The following is a 22869-nucleotide window of genomic DNA, read 5'->3' as shown; positions in this document are numbered from 1 at the left end:
TCGTTGAAAGCACTGTCAGAATGACCAAACTCATATTTGTGCTACAGATGGCATGGTTTACATTCGGTTTGATGTGCATCCAAAATGTAGGAGAAAATTGGGATAAAGTGTACCAAAATACTTGCGCCGCCCGGGAATCGAACCCGGATCGCAAGAATGGGAATCTTGCATGATACCACTACACCAGCGGCGCGATACAATGTCCTACCTTTTTCTGTTAAAACATCAGTCTTTCCCGCGCGCTCTCAGGTGCGCTAACTGCGCCAGTCGCAGGGTGGATGGGTTATGTCAAATACTGTTCAGATGTCCTTTAGTTCACATGCAGCATTCCATCACAATGTTTTACATAATCAAATAGGACATCAGTCACTTTTCTTATTCATAATTTATTTCAACATATGTATAAAAACAAATAAGATATCATTTAAAATAACCACACATTGGATTGGAAATATGGAGGTAGCCAGCATAGATATAAAACAGTTATATCTTCTATAGTAGCCACACCATGCACTCTGATCCAATTATTTTAAAGGTGAACTATGCAGAAATCACTTCTCTATTTCCTGATTGTTAAAATTCTAATAGTTTGCCTAATTTCAGTTTATGTGAAAAAACAAGCAAGTATAGTGTAGAGAATCAAATCAAATCAAATTTTATTTGTCACATACACATGGTTAGCAGATGTTAATGCGAGTGTAGCGAAATGCTTGTGCTTCTAGTTCCGACAATGCAGTAATAACCAGCAAGTAATCTAGCTAACAATTCCAAAACTACTACCTTATAGACACAAGTGTAAGGGGATAAAGAATATGTACATAAAGATATATGAATGAGTGATGGTACAGAGCGGCATAGGCAAGATACAGTAGATTGGTATTGAGTGCAGTATATACATATGAGATGAGTATGTAAACAAAGTGGCATAGTTAAAGTGGCTAGTGATACATGTATTACATAAAGATGCAGTAGATGATATAGAGTACAGTATATACATATACATATGAGATGAGTATGTAAACAAAGTGGCATAGTTAAAGTGGCTAGTGATACATGTATTACATAAAGATGCAGTAGATGATATAGAGTACAGTATATACATATACATATGAGATGAATAATGTAGGGTATGTAAACATTATATTAGGTAGCATTGTTTAAAGTGGCTAGTGATATATTTTACATCATTTCCCATCAATTCCCATTATTAAAGTGGCTGGAGTTGAGTCAGTGTGTTGGCAGCAGCCACTCAATGTTAGTGGTGGCTGTTTAACAGTCTGATGGCCTTGAGATAGAAGCTGTTTTTCAGTCTCTCGGTCCCAGCTTTGATGCACCTGTACTGACCTCGCCTTCTGGATGATAGCGGGGTGAACAGGCAGTGGCTCGGGTGGTTTTTGTCCTTGAGGGCAGGTAGTTTGCCCCCGGTGATGCGTTGTGCAGACCTCACTACCCTCTGGAGAGCCTTACGGTTGTGGGCGGAGCAGTTGCCGTACCAGGCGGTGATACAGCCTGACAGGATGCTCTCGATTGTGCATCTGTAGAAGTTTGTGAGTGCTTTTGGTGACAAGCCATATTTCTTCAGCCTCCTGAGGTTGAAGAGGCGCTGCTGCGCCTTCTTCACGATGCTGTCTGTGTGGGTGGACCAATTCAGTTTGTCTGTGATGTGTACGCCGAGGAACTTAAAACTTACTACCCTCTCCACTACTGTTCCATCGATGTGGATAGGGGGGTGTTCCCTCTGCTGTTTCCTGAAGTCCACAATCATCTCCTTAGTTTTGTTGACGTTGAGTGTGAGGTTATTTTCCTGACACCACACTCCGAGGGCCCTCACCTCCTCCCTGTAGGCCGTCTCGTCGTTGTTGGTAATCAAGCCTACCACTGTTGTGTCGTCCGCAAACTTGATGATTGAGTTGGAGGCATGCGTGGCCACGCAGTCGTGGGTGAACAGGGAGTACAGGAGAGGGCTCAGAACGCACCCTTGTGGGGCCCCAGTGTTGAGGATCAGCGGGGTGGAAATGTTGTTGCCTACCCTCACCACCTGGGGGCGGCCCGTCAGGAAGTCCAGTACCCAGTTGCACAGGGCGGGGTCGAGACCCAGGGTCTCGAGCTTGATGACGAGCTTGGAGGGCACTATGGTGTTAAATGCCGAGCTGTAGTCGATGAACAGCATTCTCACATAGGTATTCCTCTTGTCCAGATGGGTTAGGGCAGTGTGCAGTGTGGTTGAGATTGCATCGTCTGTGGACCTATTTGGGCGGTAAGCAAATTGGAGTGGGTCTAGGGTGTCAGGTAGGGTGGAGGTGATATGGTCCTTGACTAGTCTCTCAAAGCACTTCATGATGACGGAAGTGAGTGCTACGGGGCGGTAGTCGTTTAGCTCAGTTACCTTAGCTTTCTTGGGAACAGGAACAATGGTGGCCCTCTTGAAGCATGTGGGAACAACAGACTGGGATAGGGATTGATTGAATATGTCCGTAAACACACCAGCCAGCTGGTCTGCGCATGCTCTGACGGCGCGGCTGGGGATGCCGTCTGGGCCCGCAGCCTTGCGAGGGTTGACACGTTTAAATGTTTTCCTCACGTCGGCTGCAGTGAAGGAGAGTCCGCATGTTTTAGTTGCGGGCCGTGTCAGTGGCACTGTATTGTCCTCAAAGCGGGCAAAAAAGTTATTTAGTCTGCCTGGGAGCAAGACATCCTGGTCCGTGACGGGGCTGGTTTTCTTTTTGTAATCCGTGATTGACTGTAGACCCTGCCACATACCTCTTGTGTCTGAGCCGTTGAATTGAGATTCTACTTTGTCTCTATACTGAAGCTTAGCTTGTTTGATTGCCTTGCGGAGGGAATAGTTACACTGTTTGTATTCGGTCATGTTTCGAGTCACCTTGCCCTGATTAAAAGCAGTGGTTCGGGCTTTCAGTTTCACGCATATGCTGCCATCAATCCACAGTTTCTGGTTTGGGAATGTTTTAATAGTTGCTATGGGAACGACATCTTCAACGCACGTTCTAATGAACTCGCTCACCGAATCAGCATATTCGTCAATGTTGTTGTCTGACGCAATACGAAACATATCCCAGTCCACATGATGGAAGCAGTCTTGGAGTGTGGAATCAGATTGGTCGGACCAGCGTTGAACAGACCTCAGCGCGGGAGCTTCTTGTTTTAGTTTCTGTCTGTAGGCAGGGATCAACAAAATGGAGTCGTGGTCAGCTTTTCCGAAAGGAGGGCGGGGCAGGGCCTTATCATTGTACCATTTAAACCGGCTATGAAATATATTTTCCATAACCACACATATTGTATTTTCAGCTGTTTGAAGCTGGTGTTCAAAACCCAAAGTAAAACTTAAGAATGGGAAGCATAGACATAACACACATAGAACAGATATACTGCTTCTGGGACGTGCTTTAAATGAAAATGACAGATCTATAACTCACATTTCTATGTGAATTTTGTAAGATCGCACAAAAAGTTACATATTGCAGCTTTAAATCCTTGAGGGAGCCAGCATTGGCAGTGTACTGCACAAACATCTGGAAAAAGTGGAAGAAATGAACTGAAATTGCATTCAGGTCAAAAGTAGTGAACTACATGAGGGATAGGCCAGGGTGTCCATTCCTTTCAGACACAACCTAGTAGTCCCTCATCTTGGGCAGCTGTGGTGGACCTGGGCCCCTTGCTGCAGCTGGAAGGAGTACAGAGCCTGCAGAGGCTTCAACAGAACCCGGAGGAGACAGGAAGAGGAAATGATAAGTCACATACAGTGACAGGAGCACAGGGAAACACTCCCTGGACCTAGCCCTGTTCAGGAAGGTTGTTTGTAAAGGGCCCCCCCGGCATCATGGTGTGGGTCTGTGGCGGCCTTATGCGCAGAAGGTTAAGGCTGCCCTCAGAACAGCCTCAATTCGTCGGGGAATGGACTCTACGTGCCACGGGGATGCTGGCCCATGTTGACTCCAATGCACTGGATGTCCTTTGAGTGGTGGATCATTCTTGATACACACAGGAAATTATTGAGTGTGAAAAACCCAGCAGCGTTGCAGTTCTTGACATAAACCAGCGAGCCTGGCACCTACTACCATACCCAGATCAAAGGCACTTCAATTTGTTGTCTTGCCCATTCACCCTGTGAACGGCAGACATACAAAATATATGTCTCAATTGCCTCAAGGCTTAAAGATCCTTATTAACCTGTCTCCTTCAATGCACTAAAGAGGCCTTTCTACTGACACCAAAAGAAAGATGCCCAGGGTCCCTGCTCATCTGCATGAACGCGCCTTAGGCATGCTGCAAGGAGGCATGAGTACTGCAGATGTGGCCAGGGCAATAAATTGCAATGTCCATACTGCGAGACACCTAAGACAGCGGTACAGGGAGACAGGACGGACAGCTGATCATCCTCACAGTGGCAGACGATGTGTAACAACACCTGCACAGGATCGGTACATCCAAACATCACACCTGCGGGACAGGTACAGGATGGTAACAACAACTGCACAAGTTACACCAGGAACGCACAATCCCTCCATCAATGCTTAGACTGTCCGCAATAGGCTAAGAGAGGCTGGACCTGAGGGCTTGTAGGCCTGATGGGCACCCACCCACTGTCGCTGGACCAGACAGGACTGACAAAAAGTGCCCTTCGCTGACGAGTCATGGTTCTGTCTCACCAAGGCTGATGGTCAGATTAGCGTTCATCATCGAAAGAATGAGCGTTACACCGAGGCCTGTACTCTGGAGCGGGATCGATTTGGAGGTGGAGGGTCCGTCATGGTCTGGGGCGGTGTGTCACAGCATCATCAGACTGAGCTTGTTGTCATTGCAGGCAATCTCAACGCTGTGCGTTACAGGGAAGACATCCTCCTCCCTCATGTGGTACCCTTCCTGCAGGCTAGTCCTGACATGACCCTCCAGCATGACAATGCCACAAGCCATACTGCTCGTTCTGTGTGTGATTTCCTGCAAGACAGGAATGTCAGTGTTCTGCTCATGGCCAGCGAAGAGTCCAGATCTCAATCCTATTGAGCACGTCTGGGATCTGTTGGATCAGAGGGTGAGGGTGAGGGCTAGGGCCATTCCCCCAGAAATGTCCCCAGAAACTTGCAGGTGCCTTGGTGGAAGAGTGAGGTAACATCTCAAAGCAAGAACTGGCAAATCTGGTGCAGTCCATGAGGAGGAGATGCACTACAGTACTTAATGCAGCTGGTGGCCACTACAGATACTGACTTTTACTTTTGACCCCCCTTTGTTCAGGGACACATTATTCCATAGCTGTTAGTCACATGTCTGTGGAACTTGTTCAGTTCATGTCTCAGTTGTTGTTTTTTGTTATGTTCATACAAATATTTACATACTTGCTGAAAATAAACGCAGTTGACAGTGAGAGGACGTTTCTTTTTTTGCTGAGTTTATATACTTGAAAGCGCTTGATTTAGCTTGTAGTTTGCACTTTTGGGACTATTCAATTGGTTTCATTGTACTTAATCAATACTTCCCCAGTGTAAAGTACCCTGCGTCCATTATACTTACTTACCCTGGTTACATTGTACTAAATACATTGTGCCCTATTGGACTGTTGCAATTCCACCTCTTTGGGCTGGTTGAGAATGGTGTTTCTCAGGAAAATGTCTTTGGCCTGGCTCCAGGTGCTGTCGAGGATGATGATAATGATGTTGTGTCACACTGTCCTCACGTCCTGGTCTCCCTGGTTCTGTTCTTCCCGTTTCAGGACTTGGTTCTGGACTAGCTTCTCCAGGTTCGGAGCACCTTGTCCTGGGTACAGGATCAGCATTCTGCTGTGTCTGCACACTGCAGCCACCGCAGCCAGACTGTTAAATAGCCAACACTAGCTGGACTCCATCCAGTACCCTTCCCTGAACTTAGTCACTGTCACTAGCCGGCTACTACCCGGTTACTCACCCCTGCACATTAGAGGCTGCTGCCCTATGTATATAGACATGGAATCACTGGTCACTTTAATAATGGAACGCTGGTCACATAGTGTTTACATACTGTTTTACTCATTTCATATGTATATACTGTATTCTATTCAATGCCACTCTGACATTGCTCGTCCTAATATTTCTATATTTCTTAATTCCTTTCTTGTAAATTGTTAGATACTACTGCACTTTTTGAGCTAGGAACACAAGCATTTCACTACACCCGCAATAACATCTGCTCAAATCTCATCTTGTTAGAAGCAGCAGAATCGCAAAGACAGAGGGTACAGTTTGAAAACTCTGAGTGTGAGAATAGTTTGTGGTGAGAATGAATATCCTCCGGTGGCTAGCAAGAAGAAAACACAAACTCCCAGCCTCCCACTGAACTCACCAACATGTAGCCAGCACGCTGACAGCTGCACTAGGGTCTGACAGGCTCCCTGTGTAGATTAAGACACCGGGGGAGCCAGCACGAGGTATGGCTCAGGAAACATAACTCAATCCAAAGAGGAGAAATGCGTTGTACTCAGAATTGTCCCATTATCCCAACTGTTACACAAGAAGATTGACTGACTGCTCGTTTTTAAGTGAACTGTCACAACAGTAGCCACGGCAGTCATTATGGAATGGTTGAACAACAAAGGAGCTGATTGGCTGACACTGCCATTCCAAAATTGGGAATCTTCGTCACCAGATAGCTGATGTTCTGAAAGAGCTGCAAAATATGGACCCCTACAAAATCAGCCGGGCTAGACAATCTGGACCCTCTCTTTCTAAAAATATCTGCAGAAATTGTTGCAACCCCTATTACTAGCCTGTTCAACCTCTCTTTCGTATCGTCTGAGATTCCCAAAGATTGGAAAGCTGCCGCGGTCATCCCCCTCTTCAAAGGAGGTGACATTCTAGACGCAAACTGCTACAGACCTATATCTATCCTACCCTGTCTTTCTAAGGTCTTCGAAAGCCAAGTTAACAAACAGATTACTGACCATTTTGAATCCCACCATACCTTCTCCGCTATGCAATCTGGTTTCAGAGCTAGTCATGGGTGCACCTCAGCCACGCTCAAGGTTCTAAACGACATCATAACCACCATCGATAAGAGACATTACCGTGCAGCCGTATTCATCGACCTGGCCAAGGCTTTTGACTCTGTCAATCACAACATTCTTATTGGCAGACTCGACAGCCTTGGTTTCTCAAATGATTGCCTCGCCTGGTTTACCAACTACTTCTCTGATAGAGTTCAGTGTGTCAAATCGGAGGGACTGTTGTCCGGTCCTCTGACAGTCTCTATGGGTGTGCCACAGGGTTAAATTCTCGGACCGACTCTCTTGTCTGTATACATCAATGATGTTGCTCTTGCTGCTGGTGATTCTCTGATCCATCTCTACGCAGATGACACCATTCTGTATACTTCTGTCCCCTCCTTGGACACTGTGTTAAATAAGCTCCAGACGAGCTTCAATGCCATACAACTCTCCTTCCGTGGCCTCCAACTGCTCTTAAACGCAAATAAAACTAAATGCATGCTATTCAATCGATCACTGCCCGCACCTGCCCGCCCTTCCAGACGGCTCTGACTTAGAATATGTGGACAACTACAAATACCTGGGTGTCTGGTTAGACTGTAAACTCTCCTTCCAGACTCACATTAAGCATCTCCAATCCAAAATTCAATCTAGAATCGGCTTCCTATATCGCAACAAAGCATCCTTCACTCATGCTGCCAAACATACCCTCGTAAAACTGACCATCCTACCGATCCTCGACTTTGGTGATGTCATCTATAAAATAGCCTCCAACACTCTACTCAACAAACTGGATGCAGTCTATCACAGTGCCACCCGTTTTGTCACCAAAGCCATACACTACCCACCATTGCGACCTGTACGCTCTCGTTGGTTGGCCCTCGCTTCATACTCGTCGTCAAATCCACTGGCTACAGGTCATCTACAAGTCTCAGCTAGGTAAAGCCCCGCCTTATCTCAGCTCACTGGTCACCATAGCAGCACCCACTCGTAGCACGCGCTCCAGCAGATATATCTCACTGGTCACCCCCAAAGCCAATTCCTCCTTTGTTTGTCATTCCTTCCAGTTCTCTGCTGCCCATGACTGGAACGAATTGCAAAAATCTCTGAAGCTGGAGACTCACATCTCCCTCACTAGCTTTAAGTACCAGCTGTCAGAGCAGCTCACAGATCACTGCACCTGCACATAGCCCATCTGTAAACAGCCCATCTATCTACCTACCTCATCCCCATACTGGTATTTAGTTATTTATTTAGTTCCTTTGCACCCCAGTATCTCTACCTGCACATTCATCTTCTGCCAATCTACCATTCCAGTGTTTAATTGCTATATTGTAATTACTTCGCCACCATGGCCTATTTATTTCCTTAACTTACCTCATTTGCACTCACTGTATATAGACTTTTTGTTTTCTTTTGTTCTACTGTATTATTGACTGTATGTTTTGTTTATTCCATGTGTAACTCTGTGTTGTTGTATGTGTCGAATTGCTACGCTTTATCTTGGCCAGGTCGCAGTTGCAAATGAAAACTTGTTCTCAACTAGCCTACCTGGTTAAATAAAGGTGTTCTCAACTAGCCTACCTGGTTAAATAAAGGTGAAATAAAATTTAAATAAATACAAATGTTGCTAGGTAGTTCTGGCTAGTATCAACAAGTGCTTTCTACAAAATAGAAAAATTTGTGCAGTTAGCTTGGAATCTATGGAGTATCTATGGAGCTTTGGAGTATTTTAAGGTCTTTGCGGTGTGAACACAAAATAGATTGACTGTTGACACTGTTCAGAGGTGCTAAGTACTGGCGGCAGGCAAACGTGACAATCCTATCGTTGTGTCTGAGGTATTACAGCGACACAGTGTCAAGATGGGGGTTGTCATGCTCATCGCCAGTGACAATTATTTATAAGTAGAGGCAAGGGGTGGAATTTAGATCCCCCTCTCACACACACACACATGCGCACACACACACACACACACACACACACACACACACACACACACACACACACACACACTTCCTATTAAGTAGTGTGTCATTTTGTCAAATGATTTGAAATATGTCGCCTTTGGAGGCTATCGGATGTGTATCTTGGCAACATTGGTATTTGCATTTGGTGAAAATTGTTTGTCAATTTCAGTTAATAGTTTGTCACTCTAGTTGTTGGCGCTATCTGTTGTATGGTGAACTTTTTAGCTAGTGGTTACCCAGCCACTGACCATCACTGCTCCTATTTCTCAAACACACACACAAAGCTATACCTCAACCAGCTACCATCCATCAACACAGAGGGGACTGGATGATCTGGAGCAGCGGGTGTATTCCTCTCTTAGGCACAAAAGGAGAGGAACACACCTAGCACTTTATTTTACAGCACAGAAATGATCAGGTGTTTACTTAGGTTCTTACCATTTCATCATGTAATGTCTAACAATTACTGCTCAATGGAGAATCTCCATTGAAAGTGCTTGTATGTCCAGGAGTAGGCTTTATCTGGCCAAAAAAGGGGCCCAGAAAGGTGCTATTGATTTAAAATGTAAAACAAACACTTATGCATAACAATATCCAGAAAAAAAGGTGACATTGGTATTTTTGCATCAATACATAATTTGACCTCTCCATTCCAAATTGCTGTGGGATAATGCCAAGAAGACTAAAAGGACATTGTATTTTCCCCCTAAACTATAAGGGCACAAGGCGAGACCCAATTGCAGACACAGGAGGCAGATGGTAGAGCTCCGATATTTATTATAACAAAGGGAGTGGCGGGTCGGGGACAGGCGAGAGTTCATAAACCAGGTCAGAGTCAAAACAGAACCCGACAATAGGCAGTCTCGAGGTCAGACCAGGCAGGGGTCATAAACCAGATCCAAAACAGTACAAGGGGATAGGCAGGCTTGTAGTCAGAACAGGCAGAGTGGTCAGGCAGGTGGGTTCGGAGTCAGGACAGGCAAGGGTCGAAACCAGGAGGACTAGAAACAGACAGAGACTGTGAAAAATAGGAGCAAGGAAAACCGCTGGTTGACTTCGCAAACAAGACGAACTGGCACAGAGACAGGAAACACAGGGATATATACACCGGGGACAATAAGCGACACCTGGAGGGATGGAGACAATCACAAGGACAGGTGAATCAGATCAGGGTGTGACACTGAACAAGGCTAAAGGAGGATGCATCTTCTGCTATCTTTGGCTGGTTCAGTCACTGTGGCAGACATTAGGGTAGTAGCAGGTGGAGAGGTCTGGCTAGCTCCTGTTGTACTGTAGCTGATACAGTCCTCACTGCTGCCCCCTCCTTTCTCTGGTTCAACCTCTGGCTTAGCTGACTCAGCTGGTTCTGTCTATCCTTTCTCTGGTTCGGTCTCTCCTTTCTCAGGTTCCGTCTTAGTCTCCTCTCCTGTCAATACTGGGTCGGTATCTGGTTTGGGGCTGTCACAATCCTCAGCCTGATGTGGTTCTGTCTCATCCTCATTGGTAAAATGAGGATGAGCCGTCAACTAGTGATGCCTTGGCTTTCTCCTCCTCCCTCTCTTCCTTCCCTCAATCACCTTCTCCCTCCTCCAGGATCTCGACTGGGGTATGGGCTTGAGCCATTGCCGCTAGATTCAGAGAGGTCTTGGGAGGTGCAACTGGCATCCTTCTAAGCAGTGCTACTGGCTTTGGAGCTTCCTGATTGGTTATCTGCTGGGTTCCACTGTCACGCAGAGGAAACGGGAGGGTTTGTAGTTCCTCTGTGGGAGCATCATGCTTGTGTGAGAGGTCTGGGTCTGTGGGGGGCTCAGTGACACTCCCCTCACCAGCCACCTCAGAGGAAGACTCTGGGTCAGACAGTGGACGCTCATTTATGTCTGTGACGATGCCCTGTGTCTCGCTCCCAATTCCGTGGTATTCCCTTCTTCCACCACTTGAGGCTGAGGCGCTTCCTGCACTGTCTCTAAAACGTTATCGTCTGCCTTGACATGCTTATCCTCCTACACAGGTTCTGCATTGTTCTTTTCTTTATCCAGTGATGGAATGTACCGATCATCGGATGGAGAGAACCTGGCGCTCGTCATGAAGAAATCTGTCATGTCATGCTCAGACTCAGTGTGTGAGGAAAAAGCTGTCCAGCGTATCTGATTCCTGGGCCCAAGTTCTGAAGCCTTCTTCTACGGCTGGTTACCCTTCCAGCTCCACCACGGGAGTCTCATCCTTCAGGACAAACTTCTCCAGGTACCCACTGGCCTTCCAGTCTGAGTGTAGGTAGGTCATACTCTCTGTGTCTCCATCCTTCACTCCTTCCTTGCTGCCTCTTCATACAGGTCTGTGTAGCAGTGGTGGTCGGTGCTGTTTAAGATGAGGGAAGACATTTTTGTATTTTTTTATGAGCATGGCCTTATTGCAGTTACAGCACATTCATATTCCATTTGCCCAGTTCAACGTAACAGTAATAGGTTTAGGCTACTACATGATACTCACATTTTCCCTATTCCCATCATGATGTTGCTAGAACCTAGACTGAATGAAAGTTTACAGCGTAGGTGCACACAGGTCGAGATAAATATTTGAGGTGACAGACAGTGACACATTCAATACCGCCTTGCACACTCTTGCCTGTATCTAGCTGATTTAGGGTGTAATCATTAGTCATGTTTACATACCACCACAGTCAGAGACTGGCACTAAGATAGAATGCGCTGTATTCCACCATAGGCAAACAAGAAAATACTCATCCAGAGGTGGCACACATCCACAGCCGAGTGACATGAGCCTACCGGACGAGCTAAACTACGTCTATGCTAGCTTCAAGGCAAATAACACTGAAACATGCATGAGAGCACCAGCTGTAACAGAAGACTGTGTAATCACGCTCTCCACTGCTGATGTGAGTAATACCTTTAGACAGGTCAACATTCACAAGGCTGCAGGGCCAGACAGATTACCAGGGTGTGTACTGCGAGCATGCGCTGACCAACTAGCAAGTGTCTTCACTGACATTTTCAACCTCTCCCTGTCCGAGTCTGTAATACCAACATGTTTTAAGCAGTCCACCATAGTGTGCCCAAGACCACTAAGGTAACCTGCCTAAATGACTACTGACCCCTAGCACTCACGTCTGTAACCATGAAGTGCTTTGAAAGGCTGGTCATGGCTCACATCAATACCATTATCCCAGAATCCCTAGATCCACTCCAATTTGCATATCGCCCCAACAGATTCACAGATGATGCAATCTCTATTGCACTCCACACTGCCCTTACCCACCTGGACAAAAGGAACACCTATGTGAGAATACTATTCATTGACTACAGCTCAGCGTTCAACATCATAGTGCCCTCAAAGCTCATCAATAAGCTAAGGACCCTGGGACTAAACACCCCCCTCTGCAACTGGATCCTGGACTTCCAGACGGGCCGCCCCCATGTCGTAAGGGTATGTAACAACACATCCGCCACGCTGATCCCCAACACAGGGGCCCTTCAGGGGTGCATGCTCAGCCCCCTCCTGTGCTCCCTGTTCACTCATGACGGTACGGCCAGGCACGACTCCAACATGATTAAATTTGCCGGTGACACAACAGTGATAGGCCTGATCACCGACAACAATAAGACAGCCTACAGGGTGGAGGTCAGAGACATGGCTGTGTGGTGCCAGGACAAAAATCTCTCCCTCAAAGGGATCAAGACAAAGGAGATGATTGTGGACTACAGGAAAAAGACGAACGGGCTCGCCCCCATTCTCATCGACAGGGCTGCAGTGGAGCAGGTTGAGAGCTTCAAGTTCCTTGGTGTACCATGACAGTCGTGAAGTGGGTATGAGAAAACCTATCCCCCCTCAGGAGACTGAAAAGATTTGGCATGGGTCCTCAGATCCTCAAAAGATTCTAGCTGCACCATCAATACACTGTATTTCCGATCAATTTGATGTTATTTTAATGGACAAAAAATGTGCTATTCTTTCAAAAACAAGGACATTTCTAAGTGACCCCAAACTTTTGAACGGTTGTGTATATATAAACAGGTAACTGCCAAAGTAAAGGAAACACCAACATAAAGTATTTCATTAGGGAATTGGGCCACCGTGAGCCGCCAGAACAGCTTCAATGCACCTTGTCATAGATTCTACAACTGTCTGGAACTCTATCGGAGGGATGTGACACCATTCTTCCGTGAGAAATTCTATAATTTGGTGTTTTGTTGATGGTGGCACCACACCAGAATCTCCCATAAGTGTTCAGTTGGGTTGAGATCTGGTGACTGAGACGGTCGTGGCATATGCTTTACGTCGTTTTCATGCTCATCAAACCATTCAGTGACCACTCGTGCCCTGTGGATGGGGGCATTGCCATGGCAGCCAAAATAATGGCCTGCCCAGCATTTTTATATATGACCCTAAGCGTGATGGGATGTTAATTTCTTAATTAACCACACCTGTGTGGAAGCACCTGCTTTCAATATACTTTTTTTTTTTCATTTACAGAAATGTTTCCAATATTTTGCCTGTATATAGCCATGTTCCCTGCTCACTCTCTTCTCAGGTGGTAAATCAGATGTGAGGTGAGGATTTAAGGGACAGGGCAGGAGAATGTTATGTTTCAGTGAAATTCCATTAGCACAAGGGCACCCTCAAAATCTGTGATTTATTTGAAGCAATGAACAGCCCAGAACAATTCGATAACAGCCAGGTCCGGTAACAGTGTTTGATAATTAGATTGAGTAAACTGATAACACATCTGATAACAGACATGCCATATTGCATGCAAGCATCCTCTTGATGCCAAAGAGGGAATGGCAAGCATACAACAAGCCTTTTAACACGGGTCAAAAACTAAAGGCCAATATGCCACTGTTGTCTGGTTGAAAAGAAAACAAGCTGAGGGGTGGGAACCAGAGTTCAATAACAGTAAATAGTCACACTGACATCCAATGTCCACAAGGTGTCCACCATCCATTGCACAATAATCTAACTGGAACAAGTCAGTGATGTGTACACTGCATCGATGATCATTCTGTGTATGCTTTTAATGTATATAGGGTAACTAAATATGTCCTATTACGAAAACAAAAAAAAGTTGTAGAGTAGTAATATAGTGGCTATCCATAAAGTCGACCTCTGGGTGAATCATCTGTAGAATTCTAATACTTAATCTAAGAGATCTGTGCAGTGTGCTGAATTAGTGAATGCTTTGCAAAGGTCATATACATATAATGTAGGTCCGAATTCTCATCCAATCCATGGTCACAAAACATACCGCAATGAAAAACTTAAACGTAATATTGCATTACATGTTTATTGCAGGTTTATTATACGGCCCATAATAAACTGCAGGTTGCTACCACTGAGGTATAATACGAATTTTTCCTCAGTCGCTAAGCGGAAATGACGGAACTATTTTATTGCGTCAGATTTCTAAGGATACGGTGACGTTGTGCGGAGAGGCGGCGTGATCACGTAGGGCCAATTTCATGCTTTCAGTGAACAGAACGAGAGGATGGGTTGAGAGAGGTGATGAATGGGATGATTGGAGAGATCAGACACTACACAGACAGACGGCTGGAGAAAAAGGGAGGCGTTCGATGGAGCAAAGACTGGCCGTGATTTGACATTTAAAATCCCTGTCTGATGAATAAAATCAACGAATTGCCTATTTTTCTTATTTGAACTTAATTCAGCATAGCATTTCATAGTCGGCCTTATTTGACCAGGCGTTGAAGATGCCGGTAGCTGGTTTGGTCTGACTAGAGGAGACGATGGAGCCATGAGAATGTACCAAGTCTTTCCGCGAAAACAGATGGGAGATGAAACCTATTCGACATAAAAATGTATATTTTTCCCTGTAGCTAAAATGAGTTTATTATTGCTGCAGATGTATGCGTTTTGATAAACTGTAGTAGGATAGCTGCTAGAGGAATTTTGATGGCACTTACGACGCCAGGGATTGAGCAACGAGTAACGTTACATTTCGGAACGTTGAACAGTCGGGCCTTTCAAAGTGAGAAGCAAGAATGAATGTTAAGCATTTTTCTCGCCCGAGGATAACTGCGGTGCACGCAGCTGGTCACATTTTGAGAGCGGTGTCATCTTTGGAGAGTAGCGAAATGCAAGTCAACGGAGAGGAGCGCCGTGCGGAGCTGTAATAGTAAATCCCAAATCCGTCTAGAACCAAGTGGATGTTTTAAGCATTTTTTTCCGCAGACGAGAAGATGGTGTGCTGCCAATATCAATGCAAGCGGTCCCTATTTTCCCTGCCTTTTTAAGTGTAAAAGGAGCTCGCGCTACTTTGGAATTAAGAACCGTCAGTCACGTATGCGCGCCTCAGTAGCCAACGTTAGCTTAGCTGCTATATCCTCCGTGCTTTAGCTTCCCATTGAGCAGGATTCAAGAGTGCGTTTAATTTCGCTAACGTCAACACCGATGTTTTCGGTCGTCATGAATCCACCGACACGTTTGCTTGGGTGAACTTTGAACCAACACCCCATAGCGTAGAACAGACTAGCAAGACATGTCGGCGTGAAGGGAACCACACTGACTGTCTCGAATCTCCTGTCAAGCCACAGACGTCAACAGCGCTGTGAAGAGCTGCTTATTGGAGAGGGGAAAAAAACACATTACGGAGATTGTTCACTCCGCCTTTTGGAGCTCTGCGCCCACGGACTGAAACCCTTCCCTTCGATTTAACAACCAAGCAAAATGGGGTACGTATCGCGCAATGTAGTGCCATTTAGTCTGTGCTAAATCTTCCCTGGCAATAATTGTATTCATGGGTGTGTTATGATTTCTAGGAAGCCTGGTTTGTTTCGAGATAGATAAGTGGGGGTAGAAGGTTGACAGAAACAATACGCTGTTTGGCGACATGATTTACCTGAAGTTGGGTTGCCTTGCGTTGATAGCCTCACCATCAGCCCATGGCCTGAGCTTTAGGTCATTTACATGTAAAAGGACCCAACCTATGAAGTTCATAGGAGCATATCGATTTGGCAGGCAAATGAAAAAGTATTTATTAGAGATTGTTAAACCATTTAATATCATAAAAAAAAAGTGCCAGAGGTAATGGGTTTTATTTCAAGTCAAAAAGAAATGAATACGGAAGCTTGTTTCCCCCATCCCCAAAACAATTCAGACCCCGAGTTATGAGATAGTCAGTCATTACAAACAATGTACTAAAACAAACATATACTGTATTTTAGTTTCTGATGGGGTAAGACCATTGTTCATGAGCCATTTTTTAAGTTGCATTCTTCAAGAATCAATAGCTATATATTAAATGAAGTTCAAAAATGGGTGTACCAATCCCAGATTGTCCCTTTAATGGATTTAATTTAATAATTAAATCTGATGTCAACCAGATGTCATCAAACAGGCACCAACTCGCATCAACAAAACATTGTCACCAAACTCTCTTGCTCCCTCGCTCTCACTTGCACACAAACAATGTGTGATTACGTAAAGCCAATAAAACGTTAGAAATATCTATATACAGTGTGTTGTCAAATGTAGTAAGATTAGGGCGGTAAAGGCAATAAATAGGCCATAGTGGCAAAATAATTACAGTTGAGCAATTAAACACTGGAGTGATAGATTTGCAGAAGATGAATGTGCAAGTAGAGATACTGGGGTGCAAAGGAGCTAAACAATATGGGGATGAGGTAGTTTGGTGGGCTATTTACAGATGGGCTGTGTACAGGTGCAAGGATCGGTATGCTGCTCTGACAGCTGATGCTTAAAGTTAGTGGGGGAGATATAAGACTCCGGCTTCAGTGATTTTTGCAATTTGTTCCAGTCATTGGCAGCAGAGAACTGGAAGGAAAGGCAGCCAAAGGAGAAGTTTGTTTTGGGGATGATCAGTGAAATATACCTGCTGGAGCGTGTGCTACGGGTGGGTGCTGCTATGGTGACCAGTGAGTTGAGATAAGGCAGGGCTTTACCTAGCAAAGACTTATAGATGACCTGGAGCCAGTGAGTTTGGAGACAAATATGAAGTGAGAGCCAGCCAATGAGAGCATACAGGTCGCAGTGGTGGGTAGTATATGGGGCTTTGGTGACAAAACGGTGGCACTGTGATAGACTACATCCAATTTTCTGAGTAGAGTGTTGGAGGCTATTTTGATTGACTAAAGGATATAAGGTTACGCTAGAAAGTGCACATTGGACTCTTGATCCTAAATGGATCTCATAATTATGCCTTGAGAATGTATTCATACGTCTTGACTTTTTCCCCCAAAAATGCAGTTAAATGTATTAACTTCTATTTTTTTCTCTCACCCATCTACACGCAATACCCCATAATAATATACACTGAACAAAAATATAAACGCAATATGTAAAGTGTTGTAAAATGTTTCATGAGCCTCATCCCTATTAGTGAGCATTTCTCCTTTGCCAAGATAATCCATCCACCTGACAGGTGTGGCATATTAAGAAGCTGATTGAACAGCATGATTATTACACAGGTGCACCTTGTGCTGGGGACAATAAAAGGCCACTTTAAAATGTACCGTTTTGTCACACAACACAATACCACAGATAGCTCAAGTTGAGGAAGCGTGCAATTGGCATGCTGACAGCAGGAATGTCCACCAGAGCTGTTTCCAGTTAATTTTATGTTAATTTCTCTACCATAAGCCACCTCCAACAGTGTTATAGAGCATTTGGCTGTATGTCTAACCGGTCTCACAACCACAGACTGTGTAACCACGCTAGCCCAGGACCTCCACATCCGGCTTCTTCACCTGCGGGATCATCTGAGACCAGCCATCGGACAGCTGATGAAACGGTGGGTTTAAACAACCGAAGAATTTCTGCACAAACTGTCCGATTCCGTCTTAGGGAAGCTCGTTCGGCGTTCTTGCCAGGGTCTTGCATTTCGGCTTGTAATTGACTTCAGTGGGCAAATTCTCACCTTCAATGACTACTGGCACGCTGGAGAAGTGTGCTCTTCATGGATGAATCCCGGTTTCAACTGTCCCAGGCAGATGGTAGATGGCGTGTATGGCGTTGTCTTGGCGAGTGGTTTGCTCAGATACTGCTTATGAAGGAGCCCCTTCAGCTTGAGCTCCTATATCACTGAGAGAGAGAGACTGTCACCATACAATCATGGAAGCCAACAGTGAATACAATGTTGAATGTAGCCAATCAGCGATCCTGATTCACAGCTAATTCACAAAGGGCACGTGCCAGCATGGCACTGACTGGTTGGCATTACTCCCTGGGACCAGCAGTAATCCACTGATGCAGTGGAAGGGGGCACCTCCTTACAACATACACAATACACACAGTACTGATTACATTATAAATGGTGGTTTGGTGAATTCCAGGACAGATGGTATTTTGACCATTGACCAAGTCAAATGGGAGCAACCTGATTCAAGTGTCCTCCATTACCTTGAAGCGGGACTGGTGACTGGCCACTGCCTCATCCTTCTGTAATGGCTATGATATGGTAAGGGGATTCCCACAACCCTGCTGATCAAATCCACCAGGTTTTTTACATAGCCTGTGAATGAAATAAAATATCATAAGTCAATCAACAGCAAACAATTTTTACTTTCTGTAGTTTGGAAGTAATGTATATGCTATTAAAAGGGACTGTACTACAGAATAGATTCAAGCCGGTGACGCTGACACTTACTATGCAACCAGCTGTGTACGTTGCTGAATGCTTGCCGATACGTTTTGCTATTTGCTGCTAGTTGGCTGTTAACAAGGTAGCTAGTTAACTTGAGCTATGCACATCTTCCTCTGACATGCTACACCACTTTACATGTTAGCTTGATATATTCAGCTAGCTACAATGTCATTCCCCTTTCATCTGTGGTATCATAGCTAGCCTTCTTCTTTAAGGTTTTTATGGCAGACTACACTTATTGGTGCATTGCCGACACTCGTTGTACGGGATATTGCGGGAAGAGAAGGGGGGGGACCCAACATCATATAAAAATAAAACATCCCACTCCTTCAGTCACAGTTCAAATTAGAAAAAAAGTTATATCAACACATTGACTGTAGTACTCGCGCTGCTAAAACACTCGACCACTGCTACTCCAACTTCCGGGATGTCTACAAGGCCCTCCCATGCCCTCCTTTTGACAAATCTGACCTTCCTATAGGCAGAAACTCAAACAGGAAGTACCTGTGCTAAGGACTATTCAATGCCGGTCTGACTATTCAGAATCCATGATTCAAGATTGCTTTGATCATGTAGACTGGGAAATGTTCTGGGTAGCCTAACATTGACAAATCTACTGATACGGTGACTGAGTTTATCAGGAGGTGTATAGGAGATATTGTACCCACTGTGACTATTAAAACACCCTAACCAGAAACCGTGGATAGATGTCAGTATTCACGTAAAACTGAAAGCGCGAACCACTGCATTTAACCATGGCAAGGTGACTGGGAATATGGCCGAATACAAACGGTGTAGTTATTCACTCCGCAAGGCAATCAAACAGGCAAAACGTCAGAATAAGGACAAAGTGGAGTTGTAATTCACCGGCTCAGACACGAGACGTATGTGGCAGGGTCTACATACAATTCTGGACTACAAAAGACAAACCAGCTATGTCGAGGACACACCGACGTCTTGCTTCCGGACAAGCTAAACACCTTCTTCACCCGCTTTGAGGATAAAACAGTGCCACCGCCCGCTACCAAGGACTGTGGGCTCTCCTTCTCCGTGGCCGATGTGAGTAAGAAATTTAAGCGTGTTAACCCTCGCTAGGCTGCCGGCCCAGACGGCATTCCAAACCACTTCCTCAGAGCATACGCAGACCAGCTGGCTGGTGTGTTTACGGACATATTCAATCTCTTTCTATCCCAGTCTGCTGTCCCCACATGCTTCAAGATGGCCACCATTGTTCCTGTACCCAAGAAAACAAAGGTAACTCACTTCTGTCATCATGAAGTGCTTTGAGAAACTAGTCAAACTAGTCACCCTAGACCCACTTCAATTTGCTTACTGCACCAATAGATCCATAGATGATGCAATTGCCATCACACTGCACACTGCCCTATCCCATCTGGACAAGAGGAATACCTATGTAAGAATGCTGGATCCTGGACTAGGAAACAACACCTCCACGTCGTTGATCCTCAACACTGGGGCCCCACAAGGGTGCGTACTCAGCCCCCTCATGTACTCCCCATTCACCCATGACTGCGTGGCCACGCACGCCTCCAACTCAATCATCAAGTTTGCAGATGACACAACAGTAGTAGGCTTGATTACCAACAATGATGAGACAACCTACAGGGAGGAGGTGAGGGCTCTCTGAGTGTGGTGCCAGGAAAAGAACTTATCACTCAACGTCAACAAAACAAAGGAGATGATCGGGGACTTCAGGAAACCGCAGAGGGACACCCTCCAATCCACATTGACGGGACCGCAGTGGAGAAGTTGGAAAGCTTCAAGTTCCAAGGCATACACATCACTGACATTCTGAAATGGTCCACCCTCACAGACAATGTTGGGAAGGAGGCTGAAGAAATTTGGCTTGTCACCTAAAACCCTCAAACTTTTACAGATGCACAATCGAGAGCATCCTGTCGGGCTGTACCACCACCTGGTATGGCAGCTGTACTGCCCGCAACCACAGGGCTCTCCAGAGGGTGGTGCGAACTGCCCAACGCATCACCGTGGGCAAACTACATACCCTCCAGGACACCTACTGCACCCATGTCACAGGAAGGCCAAAAAGATTATCAAGGACAACAAGCAACTGAGCCACTGCCTGTTCGCCCCGCTATCATCCAGAAGGCGAGGTCAGTACAGGAGCATCAAAGCTGGGACCGAGAGACTGAAAAACAGCTTCTATCGCAAGGCCATCAGGCTTAATAAATACTCATCTCATATGGGGCAAAAGTATTTAGTCAGCCACCAATTGTGCAAGTTCTCCCACTTAAATCATAGGTACACTTCAACTATGACAGACAAAATGAGAAGAAAAAAAATCCAGAAAATCACATTGTAGGATTTTATGGCAAATTATGGTGGAAAATATGTATTTGGTCACCTACAAACAAGCAAGATTTCTGGCTCTCACAGACCTGTAATTTCTTCTTTAAGAGGCTCCTCTGTCCTCCACTCGTTACCTGTATTAATGGCACCTGTTTGAACTTGTTATCAGTATAAAAGACACCTGTCCACAACCTCAAAGAGTCACACTCCAAACTCCACTATGGCCAAGGCCAAAGAGCTGTCATAGGACACCAGAAACAAAATTGTAGAACTGCACCAGGCTGGGAAGACTGAATCTGCAATAGGTAAGCAGCTTGGTTTGAAGAAATCAACTGTGGGAGCAATTATTAGGAAATGGAAGACATAAGACCACTGATAATCTCCCTCGATCTGGGGCTCCATGCAAGATCTCACCCCGTGGGGTCAAAATGATCACAAGAACGGTGAGCAAAAATCCCAGAACCACACGGGGGGACCTAGGGAATGACCTGCAGAGAGCTGGGACCAAAGTAACAAAGCCTACCATCAGCAAGGGCATTGAAGATGAAACGTGGCTGGGTCTTTCAGCATGACAATGATCCCAAACACACAGCCCGGGCAACGAAGGAGTGGCTTCGTAAGAAGTATTTCAAGGTCCTGGAGTGGCCTAGCCAGTCTCCAGATCTCAACCCCATAGAAAATCTTCGGAGGGAGTTGAAAGTCCGTGTTGACTAGCAACAGCCCCAAAACATCACTGCTCTAGAGGAGATCTGCATGGAGGATTGGGCCAAAATACCAGTGTGAAAACCTTGTGAAGACTTACAGAAAACGTTTGACCTCTGTCATTGCCAACAAAGGGTATATAACAAAGTATTGAGAAACTTTTGTTATTGACCAAATACTTATTTTCCACCATAATTTGCAAATAAATTAATAAAAAATCCTACAATGTGATTTTTCTGGATTTTCTTTCTCATTTTGTCTGTCATAGTGTACCTATGATGAAAATTACAGGTCTCATCTTTTTAAGTGGGAGAACTTGCACTTGTACTGTATTCTATTTTACTGTATCTTAGTCTATGCTGCTCTGACATTGCTCGTCCATATATTCATATATTCTTAATTCCATTCCTTTTAGATTTGTATGTACAGTGCCTTGCGAAAGTATTCGGCCCCCTTGAACTTTGCGACCTTTTGCCACATTTCAGGCTTCATACATAAAGAGTATAAAACTGTATTTTTTTGTGAAGAATCAACAACAAGTGGGACACAAATCATGAAGTGGAACAACATTTATTGGATATTTCAAACTTTTTTAACAAATCAAAAACTGAACAATTGGGCGTGCAAAATTATTCAGCCCCTTTACTTTCAGTGCAGCAAACTCTCCAGAAGTTCAGTGAGGATCTCTGAATGATCCAATGTTGACCTAAATGACTAATGATGATAAATGCAATCCACCTGTGTGTAATCAAGTCTCCGTATAAATGCACCTGCACTGTGATAGTCTCAGAGGTCCGTTAAAAGTGCAGAGAGCATCATGAAGAACAAGGAACACACCAGGCAGGTCCGAGATACTGTTGTGAAGAAGTTTAAAGCCGGATTTGGATACAAAAAGATTTCCCAAGCTTTAAACATCCCAAGGAGCACTGTGCAAGCGATAATATTGAAATGGAACCCTGTAAAGCAAGCCTGCTACCGCCTACCACCGCTCAGTCAGACTGCTCTATCAAATCATAGACTTAATTATAATATAATAAACACAGATACCAGCCGTTGCTATGGTAAAATCCGGAAACTATCATTTCGAAAACAAATGTTTATTCTTTCAGTGAAATACGGAACCGTTTGGTATTTTATCTAACGGGCGGCATCCCTAAGTCTAAATATTGCTGTTACATTGCACAACCTTCAATGTTCAGTCATAATTACGTAAAATTCTGGCAAATTAGTTCGCAACGAGCCAGGGGGCCCAAACTGTTGCATA

The 22869-nt window shown here is 45.0% G+C and overlaps 1 protein-coding gene and 1 non-coding gene across 2 annotated transcripts in view; one reads left to right on the top strand and one right to left on the bottom strand.

Moving 5' to 3' along the window:
- Positions 1-122: 122 nt before the first annotated feature.
- On the bottom strand, positions 123-193 carry trnag-ccc (transfer RNA glycine (anticodon CCC)). Its single transcript has one exon. It is a non-coding gene; the product is annotated as a tRNA-Gly (tRNA).
- A 14234-nt stretch (positions 194-14427) lies between these two features.
- homer1 (homer scaffold protein 1) overlaps positions 14428-22869 on the top strand; it is a 73677-nt gene continuing 65235 nt past the window's right edge. Inside the window, exon 1 of the mRNA XM_020466302.2 lies at positions 14428-15642. Within this exon, the coding sequence (XP_020321891.1) occupies positions 15638-15642 (5 nt within the window). The 5' untranslated portion in view covers positions 14428-15637. The remainder of the gene's footprint in view (positions 15643-22869) is intronic.

This window comes from Oncorhynchus kisutch, linkage group LG29, assembly GCF_002021735.2.
Source record: "Oncorhynchus kisutch isolate 150728-3 linkage group LG29, Okis_V2, whole genome shotgun sequence".
Taxonomy (NCBI): Eukaryota; Metazoa; Chordata; class Actinopteri; order Salmoniformes; family Salmonidae; genus Oncorhynchus; species Oncorhynchus kisutch.
The sequence above is the reverse complement of the archived record's forward strand: the minus strand, read 5'-3'. Positions and strand labels throughout refer to the sequence as shown.